The 16,396-nt window shown below is 28.9% G+C and overlaps 3 protein-coding genes across 13 annotated transcripts in view; all 3 read right to left on the bottom strand.

Annotated features, from left to right (window-relative positions):
- Window positions 1–144: 144 nt before the first annotated feature.
- Window positions 145–1,680, bottom strand: LOC118066337 (uncharacterized). Its single transcript, XM_035082297.1, has 7 exons — window positions 1,616–1,680; window positions 1,454–1,545; window positions 1,205–1,371; window positions 994–1,128; window positions 733–931; window positions 534–663; window positions 145–426 (listed from the first exon to the last, which is right to left on the bottom strand). The coding sequence occupies exons 1-7, from the start codon at window positions 1,678–1,680 to the stop codon at window positions 288–290; spliced, it is 927 nt and encodes a 308-aa protein (XP_034938188.1). The 3' UTR covers window positions 145–287.
- A 610-nt stretch (window positions 1,681–2,290) lies between these two features.
- Window positions 2,291–5,678, bottom strand: LOC118066334 (phosphoglycolate phosphatase 1A, chloroplastic-like). 8 transcript variants are annotated; one of them, XM_035082295.1, is made up of 9 exons: window positions 5,559–5,678; window positions 5,343–5,497; window positions 4,956–5,169; window positions 4,703–4,863; window positions 4,270–4,404; window positions 3,956–4,163; window positions 3,586–3,730; window positions 2,621–2,672; window positions 2,291–2,544 (listed from the first exon to the last, which is right to left on the bottom strand). In XM_035082295.1, exons 3-9 carry the CDS (start codon window positions 5,041–5,043, stop codon window positions 2,527–2,529), a joined length of 807 nt encoding a protein of 268 aa, XP_034938186.1. In that variant the 5' UTR covers window positions 5,044–5,169; window positions 5,343–5,497; window positions 5,559–5,678; the 3' UTR covers window positions 2,291–2,526. The 8 variants fall into 8 exon arrangements, with proteins under 8 accessions (XP_034938186.1, XP_034938180.1, XP_034938178.1 ...); XM_035082289.1 differs by having other exon boundaries at window positions 2,291–2,672; window positions 4,956–5,272; window positions 5,559–5,677; XM_035082287.1 differs by having other exon boundaries at window positions 2,291–2,672; window positions 5,559–5,677.
- A 338-nt stretch (window positions 5,679–6,016) lies between these two features.
- Window positions 6,017–16,396, bottom strand: part of LOC118066308 (protein kinase C-binding protein NELL1-like) — a 43,895-nt gene continuing 33,515 nt past the window's right edge. The window contains exons 6-14 of one of the 4 annotated variants that reach the window (XM_035082246.1): window positions 16,143–16,365; window positions 15,854–16,045; window positions 15,405–15,524; window positions 14,989–15,249; window positions 14,213–14,587; window positions 13,863–14,122; window positions 13,430–13,672; window positions 11,963–11,983; window positions 6,017–10,463 (exon numbers count right to left, since the gene is read on the bottom strand). In XM_035082246.1, coding sequence (XP_034938137.1) covers window positions 9,903–10,463; window positions 11,963–11,983; window positions 13,430–13,672; window positions 13,863–14,122; window positions 14,213–14,587; window positions 14,989–15,249; window positions 15,405–15,524; window positions 15,854–16,045; window positions 16,143–16,365 — 2,256 coding nt within the window. In that variant the 3' untranslated portion in view covers window positions 6,017–9,902. Of the gene's footprint in view, window positions 10,464–11,853; window positions 11,984–13,429; window positions 13,673–13,862; window positions 14,123–14,212; window positions 14,588–14,988; window positions 15,250–15,404; window positions 15,525–15,853; window positions 16,046–16,142; window positions 16,366–16,396 lie in introns of those variants that run through there. The other 3 variants (XM_035082247.1, XM_035082248.1, XM_035082250.1) reach the window with 3 other exon arrangements.

Below are 16,396 nucleotides of genomic sequence, written 5' to 3'. Positions count from 1 at the left end.
TTTCGATAATTATCATCAAAAGTATTATTTATATTATTGATTCATCGATTAACAAATATTAGGGGAAGGGAGGGTAAAATGGAATGTTCGAGAAAATGTATTGAACTGTTGAAAAAAATTTAAAAACACTTATGTATTACGTTATTTGTTTACTAATTATTCAATTTATTAATTCATTAAAAACTATTAACATTTTTAATACATTGGTCAATCTGTTGATTTTTGTTCTTTCTGGGTGTTTCACTTTATTCCACCTTCTGCTAATTAATATCAATTTATTTCAATGTTTAACACCAAGGCAATCCAGTCCAATGATCGACTTTATAATACGTTTGTTCTAAATCAATTTCTTTCTTAACTTTCCAGTCTCCTATTAATAGAGGTTTGTATTTATGCTTTATAGTGAAATTCCGATTCCCAGAAGCGCTGCAAAATTTACAAATTATTATGTCAAATTATAACTGCCCTAATTTTTTTAGTTGTTTTTTTTTCGTAAATGTTTACATATTCTTAAAAATTTATCCAATACTTACTCAGTTGTAATTGTTAATACTTTATTATTTAAATGATTTTCTTCAACAAGAAAATCTCCAAAGACACCGTCTAATTGGTCGATATATAATTTGGTTCTCTTGGTATCCGCTATCAATTTTTTAATCCAAACTGAAAAAACGAACAGGAAAGAAGATCAGTAAGTACGAAGTATTTGTGATTTATTTTCTTTCATATTACCTTTATAATAATTGGCTAGAAAGATTGTTTTTGGATGTGTTAAGAATAATTTAACCTCCGGATTGCTCAAGTAACGAATAGCTTGGCTCATTTTATAAAGATTTATATTAAGATCAAATGCAATAATTACAGCTTTAACTTTATTATTAAGCGTCGCGTTGTAACCAGTATAATAGTCACTGTATGATACCTTGTCCGGCTGAAATTTACATAGTAATATGAAAAGTATATTCTTTTTTGTACCTTATAATTCATACTTACACTAGAAATAGTTTCAATACCCAGACTTTTTACAAAATCAATAAAATCATCATCTCCAATAACATATGCTTTTCCACTGAAATCAATTTTGTTTAGATGCCAGACGAGTGCATCCACAGGAGTAACGATTTTTAACTAAAAATTGAAATAAAATATTTCTTATCTCATTTTTATTTAAACTAACCTAAATGTATTTCATGTATATATTTACATGCTTAGTGTAATCAAATTCTTGTAATTTTTCAGCTAGTGCATTAGTATATAGTGTATCAACATCCATAATCGTCTTATAAAGAATCAATTTTTTATCGGCACGATCCCATTTCTTTAAAATTTCAACATCACTCTCAGTTATTTTCGATACATCCTTAAAAATGACTAAAAAATAAAAATGTTAATGACATTAATATTACAATAAAATTATATCATATTGTATCAGATAGTCTATTTCATTTTTTACCATCAACATCTGCTACAACATAATCAAAAGATTTGCAAAAATTTTTGGTCGCCTCATGATTAAATTTCTCTATATTTATTAATGTATACGCTCTGAAAAAATTGATTAGTTTATGTACCTTTCTCCATTCTTTCATTGACGGAAAATTGAAAAATTACTTACTTATCTTTCCCAGTATCTGCTGCATGTGCACCACAATCAACAGTTACGATAAAAACAACTATCATGAAGATACAAAAGTACATTGAATAATAATTTTTTAACATTTTTGAAAAGTAAATCGCATCAATTTCTAAATTAATAAAAATTTTGACATATATGATTCTCTGGCATACACTGTCTAATAATGAAAGAGTTCTTCTTTTTAATTGTCTATTATATGCCTATGATTTAGATTTCTTTTATCATTTTGGATGATTATTTTTGAGCTTTACACCTGATAATTTTCTTTCTTAACTTTTTCGTCTTTCCACGTACTTTTATCTATTTATTATACTTCTAAGTCTGAACAAATAATAGAAAATATAAGTAGAAACGTAATTCAGTTTTAAGAAAATAATTAATTATAAATAAAAAAACAGATTTTTTTGACATTAGTTTTATCTCGTGACTATTATAAAACCATTTTTACTGCAAGTAATAAAACAAAACTTCATTTTACATTTATCAATTTTTTATAATAGTCGTAGAGTTTAATCTGAAATAAATATAATAAATTATACAAATGGAATCGTTTATTGAACTAAAATTATGAAATTATTTTTGTCATTGAATATAAAAAATAATACAACAATAAATATTAATTTATTTTTCAATCGAATAAATTATTTACATGATTTGGTCCACTATCTATTGTTAAACTTAATTTTTTGATTATTGATACTCAATTATGTCATACAATTTTTTCAGATCTGTCAAAATATTTTTATAATACTTTGATTCCAAAACTATTTAATTACAGTAGCTTAATAACTCATTCATACAATAATTTTTCAACACTTATTAGATTATGATACTAATCTAAGATTTAGAAAAATTGTTATCTTGGGCTTCGCAATCAATTAAACGTTGCACTAGAGGTAGCAGCATCCCTAAGTTAGGTAAATAGTAATCAGGTATTACTTCACAATCATTAATTGATTCTAAATTATCAGCACCTGAACTAACCCAAAATTTTTGAAAACCACAGAGTTCAGCAAATTTCATATCTGCTACCAATCTGAAATTAACAAGTTACAAATTAATTTAAATTTATAGCCGAATACATATTACAACATAAAAATATCAGTGCTCTGCAGTGGTCTGGGTGCGACCCGAAAGGTCCACACGACCAACTTCCCAGTGGAAAAAATGAAAAAACAATTCGAATAGAACCCGTTTCCATCCTCTATAACAAATGGAATTATTATAAACGAAATGAGTCTGTTTTTATTCATTTGATATGGTTAGTTACTTTATTTCAGTAAAATAAAAAATTGTGCGTTAAAAGTACTCATATATGTTCAATTGTTATGAACACAATTCCATATTATTGACAATTATTATTGACTATTATAGCGTCTTTAATGCTGTTTTCTCAATCCTGACACGAGTTTAAAATTCTTTCATTTCTGATTTTGTTTTTTAAAATTTTTTTTTTCGATTAAATATTGTCACCATATTTTCATACAAGTATTCTAATCATTTAATATTCATATTTTTTTAAAGATTTCGAAATTTTGTCTAAAAAATGATATAATTTATAAATTGAGAAATTCAGGTCATTTTCCATTTTTGCTAGTTTTTTGGCTCTGCAAAAAAAATGGCTGGACCGATTCTGCTGAAAATCTAATCAGTTCTAAGTTACATAATTACACGTCGAATGCAATTGGTCCCACATCGATATCAATTATTGATCTCGAGATAATCGAGGCGAAAAATAATTCCGAACGCACATACGCACACACGCACATACGCACACACGCACATACGTACATACACACACACAGACGTCCACTGGAAAACGATCGTATTCGACTCTGGGGACCTTAAAACGTGGAGATATGTCAAAATTCGGGATTCGCAAAATCGGACCCATTACTATAACTTCCCACTGGGAAGTTAATAAATCATGAGTGACTACAATTACTTACGAATCACCAACAAAGATACACCTCTCAGGATTACTTATGGCATAACGTTTAATTAAAATTTTTTTTAATATTTCTGATGGTTTTGCAAACTCTATCGGTTGCCTTCCAGTGTAATTAATAAGAATATCTACAAAATTTCCTGGTCCTGTAAAAATTTAACAATTACATGTAATGATTCAATAAAATTCATAAGAATATATATGCTGTTCAGTTTGATAAGCTTCAATTAGAATTTTATAATTTTAGTATGATTCATTATCTGGTAAAGTTTTATTATTTTTAAAGAATTTTTATTATCTTAATTATCCATTAAGCTTATCATTACATCTAACATGTTTAATTACTCAAAAGTCATGAATTTAGAATTTACCTATAAGTGATATTGTCTTAGATATTGGAAGTCTTTTGTCTCTTGGGCCCGTGAAAAATAATACGTCATCTCTTTTGAGTAATGCAGCAACCTGAATCATTTTTACCCAGTTCAAGTTTATGTCAAAATCGAATATCACAGCTTTTATCTCTGGTTCTCTCCTCAAAGCATTGTGGATAACATCCATGTTTTCATCTACGTATTTTGGCTGTAAAAAAATCATAAAATTTATCATAATCTCCCAGTCTAATCTTTAATATTTAATATTAGATTTTATCTTTAATATCAAATCATCAAAATTATTATTATCTTACTCCAAGTACAATATCTATACCAGCATCACTTAAAGCTTGAATGAAAGCTTTGGATCCCACTACAAAAGCTTTTCCTTTAAATCCAATATGATGCAAATACCAAACTATTGCTTGACAAGGTAACATTATTTGGTCCTATAAACAGTAAAGATAGCTTTATTGAATCTACTTTATCAAATTTGAAATCGACATAATTGAAAATTCAAAGTATAAAAAAATTTTTTTTGTAAACAATTTAGCCAACCAATTTACATTCATTATCAATAATTATTCCATATTAAAATTTATCTATATTAAAGTTGTTATCTTAATTATTAAAAGCTCTAATATTCACTTCGATGGATGACACAGCATAAATGAATCAAAATAAAAACGTAATTTTGTCATTTGTAAATAAAAAATAATATTTAAAAAAAAAGTAACATTGAATTACCGGAGTTGCTTTATATCCTATTACTTGGAATTTTTGTAGATAATCTTCTATCGAACGTGTATTATTATTTGAAACAAATAATACTTTTTTACCAAAACGATCAAGTAATTTTAATGCTTCCAATGCTCCTTTAATTGGCACTTCACCAAGCCACAAAACACCTGAATGATAGTTTGTGCATTAAAATATTCAATCAATGTTGAATGAACTGTATAATCATTAAAAATTATTTATTGAATTTATTCTGTCTTACCATCACAATCAGTCATGATTGTATCAAACGAGTCCAAAAAAGTCTTGAATTCTTCTATTGTCAACTGACTAATATCTTTGGGTTTCATGACGAAAACGATGTTTTGTCATCAACGATCAAGCGTTGTATTGACTGTTAGCTACTTTAGTGGACTGAATGAAAACGTCAGAGACCTGACCTTAGACCATGCGTTGGGGAAAATATCAACTGTAAACTTGGGAAGACTTTTTATTTGTTTGCGCTCTGTTACATGGTTATTAATGTGACCTCTTCAACCACTCTAACCGTCAGAGATAGAAGCTAAAACTAATACATACCTACAAGAATATATCTTTTAATACATTGTGCATACAAAATCAGATGAGATATGCTAGCGAATATACCAACCTTTTCTATTACAAAATCACTGATGAATCATCAACTTGTTGAATAAATAAAATACTTGTAATATAATTTAATTCTTATTATCACGAAACTTTAATTACTTAATTCCAACTCTTATCATTTTAGTGATGATAAGAGATGGAAAGTTATTCAACTGTCTAATATAAAAAGATAATTAATTCATATAAAAAATATTTAAAATACTGATGATATATTTACCAAATTGAAGGAAAAAGTGGACAATCAAGTTATTTATCAGGTAATCAATACTTTACTGGTCATACGATTCGTATGGCACAATTTATATAAAACATGAGTGGCAAATTCTGACAATGAATAGCGATGGAAAGCAAAATAAAAAAAAGTCGCGCAAAGTGTTACTGATAAAAACTGATAATATTATCTATCAAGTGACATACTCATGAACAACCATTAAAGTGTTAATTGATATTCATTTGTGTTAATAGAATTCCAATTTATTAAGTTCCCTAGTTGTTATCAGTGTCTTGATTCTCATTTACAAAGATATTATATGGCTTCAGCAAAAATAATAATTATAATTATTTCATTATCATTATTATAATATAATAAAAACTAATAAAAATAATATTAATTAACGAATTACTAGTAATTAATTAATAAAGTTAATTATAATAATATTGATTATGATTCACAATAACTATATAAACAAGTATTTCTTTTTCACTCTTCTAATTACACATAATGAGTCTTATTATTAAAATGCCAAAATTACTTTGTAGTAGATGAAATATATAGCATTTTTTAGCCATATTCAATACTTTGGTGCTCTCATTTACACTTCATGACAAATTCCTTGCATTTTGAATTATCTTATTAATGATCAAATCGCAAGCCAGCCGAGTTGATGATATCGATAATTGTTAATTTAGTTTTTTTTCTTTATTTTTTCATGTTTATTCATTTTTCATTCTTATTTTTTAGTTTCTGACTAGAAATATTCCACCTCAACTTGACTTTCTTACTCTTACTCCTTTTACAAATATTACTGATAATTCGTAAGCTATTTATGGTAAATAATTTACACGTTACATATAGAAACATTCGATCGTACAACAACCGATGGAAAACGTATAGAAAGTCTTCCATTTAATGCACGAAAAAAATCGTCTTCTGTTTTAGTTTTATTTATTTCTTTTTTTGTTGTTGATCGTTTTCATCTTCTCTGTATCATTTTATTAATTATATTTTTTTATTCATTTCATCTTCTACTTAATAGTACCATTGTTTATTTTTTATATTATCATCATTATCTTTATCAATAACTTGAAGCTTAGATGAACTGCCAGGACACAGAGTACGTTTACATCATACATTTTCATTATTATTTTTTTTTACATAAATAAATATATTTCTTTATAATAATATAAATCATTTATTTATAGAATGATTGATTCAATCATTGTTTTTCGAAATTTATGCAATTTCGTATAATGTAGGATTTGATTATTTAAATTATCGTAAATATATATTTAATTTTGGATAAAAATACATTAAAGAATTGTATACAATTGAAAATAATTGGTAACAAATGATAGTAAATTTTATTTTTTTGACTTTTCAGTGACCCGGCATTTCTTCATGCCATTATTACATACCTACCTATCTACCTATCTACCCGCCTATCCTATTTCCCATTTGCCTATACGAATGAACGAAAAACAACGTGTTCGAGAAAAAAACCCGTTGTATATAGGCGATACATCTAATGTACATGTTAGATACTCGTCAACGATGATATTCATCAACGAATCTTTTGTGCCAAGTATAACTTATGAATTTATTTTTCAACAGGATGTTCACGATTTGTCATAGACTATTCGTAAACGTGAGAAAAGACACGTCCATATTTTTTCAGGACTTGTAGGTTAATTCATTCGATTGTATACCGTTAATAATTGTTTATAACCCGATATCGCGTTGTATTACGCTTATTTATAATATATGATAAACTAACGTACACAACTATATACATTAGAGCAACAGCAGTTTTCTTATTGAATATTTTTCGGCGCATTTGAAAAAATGAATTATTTTGTTTTTGATGCAATGCAAATATTTTTTTTAAAGTTTTTTTGGTATTTTTTGTAACTATGGATTATCGATTTTTCAATAATTTACTCAATTAATTGATTAATCATTTTATTCAATTCTTTTTGCGCTTCCATTATAGCATTTCTAAAATGTTTTTTCTTAATATCAGAATTCTTACACGTCCAGCGGTTTCAATAATATTTATTTCATTTATTTATCTGTTTTATTAATCAAGAAACAATTTTTACATTATTCTTATTTATTAATAATATTTTGCTGTTAATAAATGGGATCAATGCATAACGATTGGGAGATTTGAAATGTACTGCAACATTTTTTGTAAGGATGCGTATTTTTCTTATTGCATTTATAATAATATTCAAGCTAAGATATTTTAGCTATCTTCTTCGGCTTTAGACCTTCAAAATGTGTGTTAAAGAACGATTATTTTGTACAAAGTATTACAATATTTATGGAAATCTCAGAAACTCTCACACCTGGTTTTTTAAATTTTATTATTGAATTTGATGTACTTTGTTATTTATTATAAATCGATACTTTTTCATTGCTATTATTATTTTATCGTTGTTATCATTATTTATTTTAGGATTTTCTTTAACGTAGAAGAAGGAATATTCAATAATTGCTCCGTATACTTGAAAATTTATGATTTTAGTAAAATGAAAATTTTTATCTCTTCTTTCATACTAATTATTATTATTCGTTTAATTTGTAATTGATTTTTATTCATTTTCTAAATTATTAAATTCACTGTTCACTCTTTCATACGCATATTGTCTAGTTTAATTGCAGTAAGTCAAAATGAATATTTAATCTCCGATATTCTTAATAATTTAATTGTCAGTCGTGACAATAATGTATCGGTTCTCATTTTGTTAAATGAATGACTAGAAATATACCTCTAGAAGAAGACTTTAATCTCTATATTTGAATCGACGTGATAGATTAAAATCATTCAAGATCGACCCTGAGACCCTTTAAACAATGACTGACATTAACTACTCGCTGCTGTCTTTGCTTTTTCAATGTTTCTTTATTTCGTATAGTACTTTAATGACTCATCAAACTCGACGTTTTTTTCAATAATTTTTTTTCATTTTTATAAATTAGTTGATTATAAATCAAGCAGTATATTATCATTAAAAATTATTGCACATGTAACAAACGATTACTGATAATTGCATATTGCAAAAGATGTTTTACTTATTAGTTTTCATCTTAATTTAGAAATTTCATTCACTTAATTTTTTATTTTTCATTTTGCATAATCTACAATAAATTCCGAGCCACGCATTGCCATATAATACATAATTATTATTTTTTTTAAATTTTAATTTGATATCCCTATTCCTGGACAGCCACACTGCTCGTAAGTCCATACATTACTTTATATTCTCTTTACTTTTATTTACTTTTATTACTCTTTTTACTTTATTTTTTTTCTATACTCATATGTATTTCATTCATTAGTGCCTACTTATTTGTTAATTAAAGAGGAATGTAGTCGTAATTATCGCGATGGATTGAATAGGACCAATGCAATCAAGGAACCAATCGGAGAAGCTCGGCACGTTCATCGGCCGGCACAAAAATTTATAAATTTATCAATAATATCTCTCTTTTTTTATTATTTTTAATTTCTATAATCTCCATTTTTAAATAAATCACAACAAAATTATGAATTACAAAATTGTTGTTTCCTTTAATGAATAATTGATAATGATTCGTTAAGTTATTGATTTATTATTCTATTATTATATTTATTTATTCATTTGCTATGTGGTTTATTAAAATATGAGTATCAAAATCAACTTGCAAAAATTCAATCCAAATTACATTTGTCCTGTGCACCGCCGATGTAACGATCGTATTCCCTGTCAATGTTATAAGTAACTCTTCTGTTCTTAGTTGAGGTAATCAACGAAAAGATATTAAATTAAAGTATGTTATCATAATAATAATAATAATAATTGTAATAATAATAATAGTAATAATTGTAATCATAATAATAAGTACTGTACAAATGCACGTACTCTGATATTTAATGTAATTTTTTTTTATTTGTTATTAGAATTTCAACTTTCGTGTACGACAATGTGCTTGTGTTTATTGGTGAACTTTTGTAATTTTCCATTGTATCACGAAATATATTTCAAGATATTAACGCTTGATTATTAATCCAATAAAAAAGAATTATAAATAAGAAATTCATCATTAACATCATCAATTATCATCATCGTCATTATCAATATCATTGTGAGATTCATAAAAAAATGATCTTCCTTGTCATCGAAAAATCACCATTACTTTTCTCTTTATTTTCTCAAATTCTTCTTTCGTGCACATTAGTTGCAAGGCCGCTTGAAGTTGAGATGCAACACTTGATTCTTAATCCTTGGAATGCCTTAACTCGTGTCCTTGTTATCCATCTAACTCGTCGATACATCGACGCGACTATCAAGTGATTGTTCAAGTGGCGTCGTTACTTCCGACGAGTTGAGGGGATGCCAAATAATTGGATCTAACCATGTTATTTCGTTTTCCCATAGACAAAGAATTTTTTCTTGTATCTTTATTCGGGGATATCGCCACCAAGGTGCGGCTGCCAGTCTGGCTCCGACGAATCGACTGTGCCTTGGAGAAAGAGCTGAGTTTCCTCGCGATATTGTGTGGCTGCTCAAAGCCATTAATCTCGGGATCGCTGCGCTTTCGTGGGGGCAACGAAGTCTTTGCCAAATTCGGCGTTGATGATGATGTTTCTGAATACACAAGCTTATCAACTCGTGAATCCATTGTGGAATATTCATTGATGCTGTCTTCACTTGATTCTGACAGTGTACCAGCACTAAATGATGATCCAATCGTTGATACTGCTGCTTCCGGTGAAGCGAGATTTTCGCTCGAAGTGCTCGGATTGCTTGACATAGAAGCAAGATCAAACTTGCTAATAGCGGTTGTGCGCTGTTGCTGCTGCTGAACTCCAACATCACCAGCACAACCGTAATCGTAACTACAGCATAATTGACCGTCCTGTGAGGAATCAAATACATTATTAGCAAGTAAAAATATTCCATTAATCCGCGCTATTTTCTGCACTAAAGGAAATTTTTGTGATTTAATTGTTTTAATAAGTAAAATTAGTTGATTTAAAAATAAATAAAAATTGATTAAATTTAATAAAAAAAAAAAATTAACAAATAAATTGGTGAAAACATAAACTGACTAATTGATTGTTAAGAAAAAAATTAAAATTTCCTTTAAACAGAAAAATCGTGTAGATTAAATTGTAAGTATGTATTGACATATTATGTGATTCATTGTTTCGTTAAAAATAATTGGTGTTTTAATGGCATTTCGAAAGTAGAGAGTCATTTTGAGAGACAGACCTTCAAGAATTTTCCATGATCTGATGGTCCTGCTTCCGTTGACTCCTTTTGCATTATTCCATTGTGAAATTGTCTCATTAATTACGTTATTTTAATTAACAACTTTTCAAATAATAATGACATGCTCGGTATGGTAATAATTAACAATAAGAATAATAACGATAAAAATTGGGGAACAAAACAATGAATTCCCATAGTATGTTTTTAATTTTACTGTGAAAATCTAAACTATTACTACAATTTAGTGATAATTATCAGTTTAACAATATCAACAATTTATTTTTTTATCATTAACAATTACTTCTATGCAACATTTAATAATCTTTTAATATGAATTCAAATAAAATAAATAATAATTTTTCATGAATAATAAATATAATTAATATAATTTATTATTTTTATCAGTGATTAATAATTAAGTAAGTTAAGATTTAGCATAATATTTGAACTAGAAAATAGTATTCACTAACTAGGTTGAATAAATGCCGAGAAAAATAGTAAATTTTAATTAACAAATTTTTTCATAGTAAAAATAAATATTGTTTCAACTGATAATTATATCACCATAGGGATAAAGAGCCCTGGTGCTTCTATTGTATGTATGCAGAAGAGGTGTGTGCAAAACAGGCTCGAGTGTTTAAATAAACATCAATCGAAACAAATATATATGTATATATATATATATATATATATATAATTTATTAAAAAAACGGTGTGAATGTGCAAAAATCTTGAATATGTAGGTGTCTCCTCGTGCGTTATTGGACCCGGAGGTCATTGAAAAAAGTTATTAATAAAATAGTTAATCAACGTGCACGGTGAATCGTAAAGATTAAAATTACAACGATGTGATTGGAAACGTGCAAAATTACTGATAATTTTTACTATAATGATATTTGAATAATTATTTTGATCGTTATTGAACTCAGATTTATATATGAAGTGATTAAAAATAAAATAGATAAAAATGATAGACTATTTAAAATGAGACATATTGCAGGAGCAATAAGCAAGCAGACCGGCATAAAAATACTCGAGCTTGATTAGCATCTAGTAGAATTAGATAAATAGGCAGTTAGAAGAGATATAGGTGAGATAGAAGTGATGTGATTACCGATGCACACAACACGCGCTATTGCTCACCAATTGGGCGCAGTACGGCACCTGCAAGGATACCCATCGTTAGGCTAGTTAGTCGGTTAGTTTTCACGGGCAATATGGTCGGGTTAGCATGTTCAGGATTATTCATTCACGCGGAAGCATCCAACCGTTTTATTCGATTGCTTCTATTCTTTTTTCTAATATTTTCAACTAATGCCAGTCTTTACTCAACTAAAAGTCTAATATTAGAGGCTAACAATAATTAGTTGTGTTAATATATGAGGTTAAGTTATTATTTATTTAACATTCAATTCAAATCTCAAAAAAATATCTAGGGCAGTATGAAAACAATAGAGCAAAAAATAAAACAGTCTGATTGGATCCGCAAAAAAAATTAATCAGTAGCACTGAATAGATCCATGCAGGGCCGACCCAAAGCACGTGCGATCGTGATCTCGATCATAATATCAGTATTAATGTTGATATTAATATTAACAATCAAGAACAAGCCTAGTCAAAGCACGTCAGCATATTTATTTAAATATTGTATATGTATTTTGAAACAATTATTTTAACATTTTATTGATACAAGTATTTTTAAAAACTTTTTTTAATAAACTATATTTTATATTTTATCACAAATTCATTACAACTGAAAGATAATAATTTGCATCAATATAATGTGAAAAAAAAACCTAAAAGACATTGATCTGATTGGCTTGGGAACGCCCCTGTACGGTTAGTCTAGAGATTATGGTTTACATATTAGTTTTATCATACAAACAATTTATAATGTTGCACTAGCGTTAATAAAATAATTAATCAAATAATTATAATAAGTTAGCGCACAGCCACAGCTTCGATTTAATATCGAGAGTATATAATCAACAAAACATATTTATTATAATTAATAACTAATGGATAATTGGCATAAAACAATAGATAATTCTATCGCTTACGAACGAGGATTACCTACTGATTTGATGAATTAAATAAATTACAAAAAATATTTGAATGAATTTAATGTTTGATTATGTCGTGTGTATGAATATTCATGTTGTGTATCTGTTCTTTATTTATGAAGCATTGAGACTGCTTGCCGCTCAGCATTGCGCTTTGCATTTTATGCTAAAATAAATTTTACCATCAAATAAAATATAATAATAATAACAATGGATAATTAAACATTTCTTTTTTAACAATTCTACACTTTTGAGCGCTTTGAGCGATATTTAGGTCAAGCGAAGGCAATATACTTCGTTTACTGACCTTGTTCTCTTTACCCAAATACAATAATGATCTTGATAAAACAGTCATACTCGAGACAAAGAAATTGATCATTTTTATTCAGTAAAAATTGAACTTTTTACTACTATTAATTATTTTTCTTTGTCTCTACACTGCTAAAAAACTATTTATTTGTGGTCTTGATACGCTTGAAGGCTAATGAAGGTACCAAGATGTAACCGTCAATTTTGAAGAAATCTTCAGTTGTATGAAATCCCTTACCTTGCACTCGCACGTGGTGCATTTATCGTGCGGGTCCTGCCAGGCGCTACCGCTTTCATGAATTATACCAGCATAACTGCATGGTTGTGGATGACTTGATGATGATAATGAAGTACTATTTGTGTGGGTTTCTCTCGCACACGGATCATCTTCACAACGTGGACAACAATCTCCATCTTCTGTTACTGGATTGCTACATGTTATAGGAGGACATTCCATTTGCCAGCAGTCGATTTCACCATACTAAAAATTTAAAAAATTTGTTAATTAATTTTTTACTGAAAAATATTTGTAGTTATGAATAAATATTATAATTTATTAAATGCGAACTGAAAAGTTTCAAGCATTTTCAGTGATAGGATTTATTCTGGTCATTCATGTCAGCTAAATCACTCAGTCAATATTGGTGGAAGATAAAAAAGTAGACACGAACCAGGCACTCGCAGGTCTGACATTGATATATCCATCGTTCTCCACTCCTAAAGACCAAATGATGAAGCTCCTGATGCCGGCATGAGGCGGCAGGATCACATTGAGGACAACACTTGTCTCTGCGGCTGCTTGGAGCACTACAATCACAAATAGGATCTCTACAGGTGATCACTCCATCTTTACAAGTGCACTGTCTGCACGGATTTTCAACTGGAGCAAAAGTATCTCCATTTTTTACTTCATGATCTTCATACCAGCAACCTAAAAAAAAACATTAGCTTCGTGATTATCCAGTTTAACAAAAAAATAAAATTATTAAATACAAAAATTATCGATTGAACAATAACTAACTTAATCGACATTCTTTCTCTGGATGAGACTCCTCTGGCGGGCAAGCACACTCGTATCCACCATCAGTGTTGATGCATTTGGCGGTTGGATGACAGGTGTGTTTTCTCTCAAGTGTCTGATCATTACACTCGTCAATGTCAACGCACTGAGTACCTTGAGTACCATCATGAAGCGCACTTCTGTAGCCAGGCTTGCAACGACAATAATACCAACCAGGCATATTGAAGCAGGTCGAAGATTGATGACATCTGTGCAGATCACTCGCGCACTCATCTAGATCAAGCTCACAGCTGTTACCAATGTAACCTCGTCGGCAAGAACATCTGCCAGGCGCTATACATTCTCCTCCATTTTGGCAGGTTTGATTACATACCGCTACAAAAAACATCAATATTAGCTAATATTTAATTAAATTTCAATGACAATTAATTTAACTGAATTTTTGAAAGTTTTTATCTTATTGATTACTTCGAAATGGAAGAAAATTATTGATAGATTGGTAACATGTAAATTTTTCTTAAAACTGTGGATTTTATTAATTACATTGTAATATTATAATAAGCTTTATAACATTCAATTCATTGTTAAACTTTAATTATCAAGAAATTAGATCTAGAATTTAAATGAAATAAATAAAATTCATCAAATAAATTAAGTGTTGAAACATTTTTGGCACATTGATGATTAGCTAATAAAAGAGGTGTTGGAAAAAACTATTAACTTAGATTTTCAAGTATCTAATTATCCAATTAACAAAAAATTAAAAGAAATATTACGTTTGCAAGTGTAGCCGTCTCCGGTATATCCATCTTTGCAAATACAGTAGTAGCTACCAGGCGTATTGACACAAGTCGCATGTTCAGAACACGAGTGCTGACCAGTCGTACATTCGTCCAGTTCAGCACAGTTGAATTTATCGACCCTTTGGTAACCAGGAAGACACTCGCACGTGTACGAACCAATAACGTTAACACACCGAGTATTTTTATTGCAATGGTGTCCTTCTAGTCCACCTTGTTGTTTACATTCGTCAACGTCTAAAAAAATAAATCCTTTATAAATAAAGCTTTTTCTTCCACATTTACTTAATACAAGCATATTATACAACACAAAGATTAAATATATTATGTATTGATTATTTATTGTTTTTGACGTAATTAATGAATAAATTGAATGAAATTAAGCTTAATACCGTGACAATTTGGGCCATCTCCTTGGAAACCGATATTGCAGTGGCAGGCATAAGTCGTCTGGAGATTTAGGCAGGATGCATTTACATGACAATTATGGCCTTTTGCACAGTAATCCACTCCTGGTTAGGTAATATTAATTCATGCAATTAAGAAAGTTAATTGGTTAATATAAGAAGTTATTAATGCATTAGTGAGCATGGATGGAAATCGCAAATTCATATCGTAACACTTTTGATTATGTTTTTATAACGATAGAACAATTAGTCTGTTTAAGCTTTATAATTAATTTAGTCTTCCAGTTCATTCAGCAGAAATAAATTTTTTGTTACTAGTAATTATAGAAGAGATTATTATTTAATTCGATGTTATTAATTAATAAAAATTCTTTAATTAAGTTATGAATTAGTTAATATTTTTGGAAGGTTACTGTAAAATGAATGAAAAATACCTGGACAAAATTTGCAGCATTCTTCAGCCACAGTGATTTGCTCATTTGGTGGACAAGGCAACGGTGGGCATCGAGTTTCAGTATCAAACCGATGACAAGTGAAACTACCATCAAAGCAGTCACATTCAACACACTGTTTGGGTCGTACTTTTTCTCCATGGTCATAAATTACTCCATGTAAATAACATTCCTCTGTAAATATAGTTTAGATGAATTCATTTAAGTTACAAGAATTAAAAGTAAACGAGAAAATATTAATAACTTCAATAAAATAGAAGAGTCAATTTACTTAGGCAGATTGGACAACACTGGCCCTGAGGTATAACTGGATGTTTGCAATTAACGGGTGCACAAGGCGTAGGTTTACATTCAATTTCTCCATGAACACACGAACAACGTTCACAGCCTTTTTCCCATGTTGAACCATCTTCGTGAGTCGTTCCATTTGCACTGCAGGACTTTTGACACTCACACTCTTCCACTTTGCTTATTCTACCTTCTGCAGCAGCTAGCTGGAAAAAAGGATATACATGAGAATTAATT

This window comes from Chelonus insularis, unplaced genomic scaffold, assembly GCF_013357705.1.
Source record: "Chelonus insularis isolate UGA/USDA-ARS -01 unplaced genomic scaffold, ASM1335770v1 contig_339_pilon, whole genome shotgun sequence".
In the NCBI taxonomy this organism is placed as follows: Eukaryota; Metazoa; Arthropoda; class Insecta; order Hymenoptera; family Braconidae; genus Chelonus; species Chelonus insularis.
The sequence above is the reverse complement of the archived record's forward strand: the minus strand, read 5'-3'. Positions and strand labels throughout refer to the sequence as shown.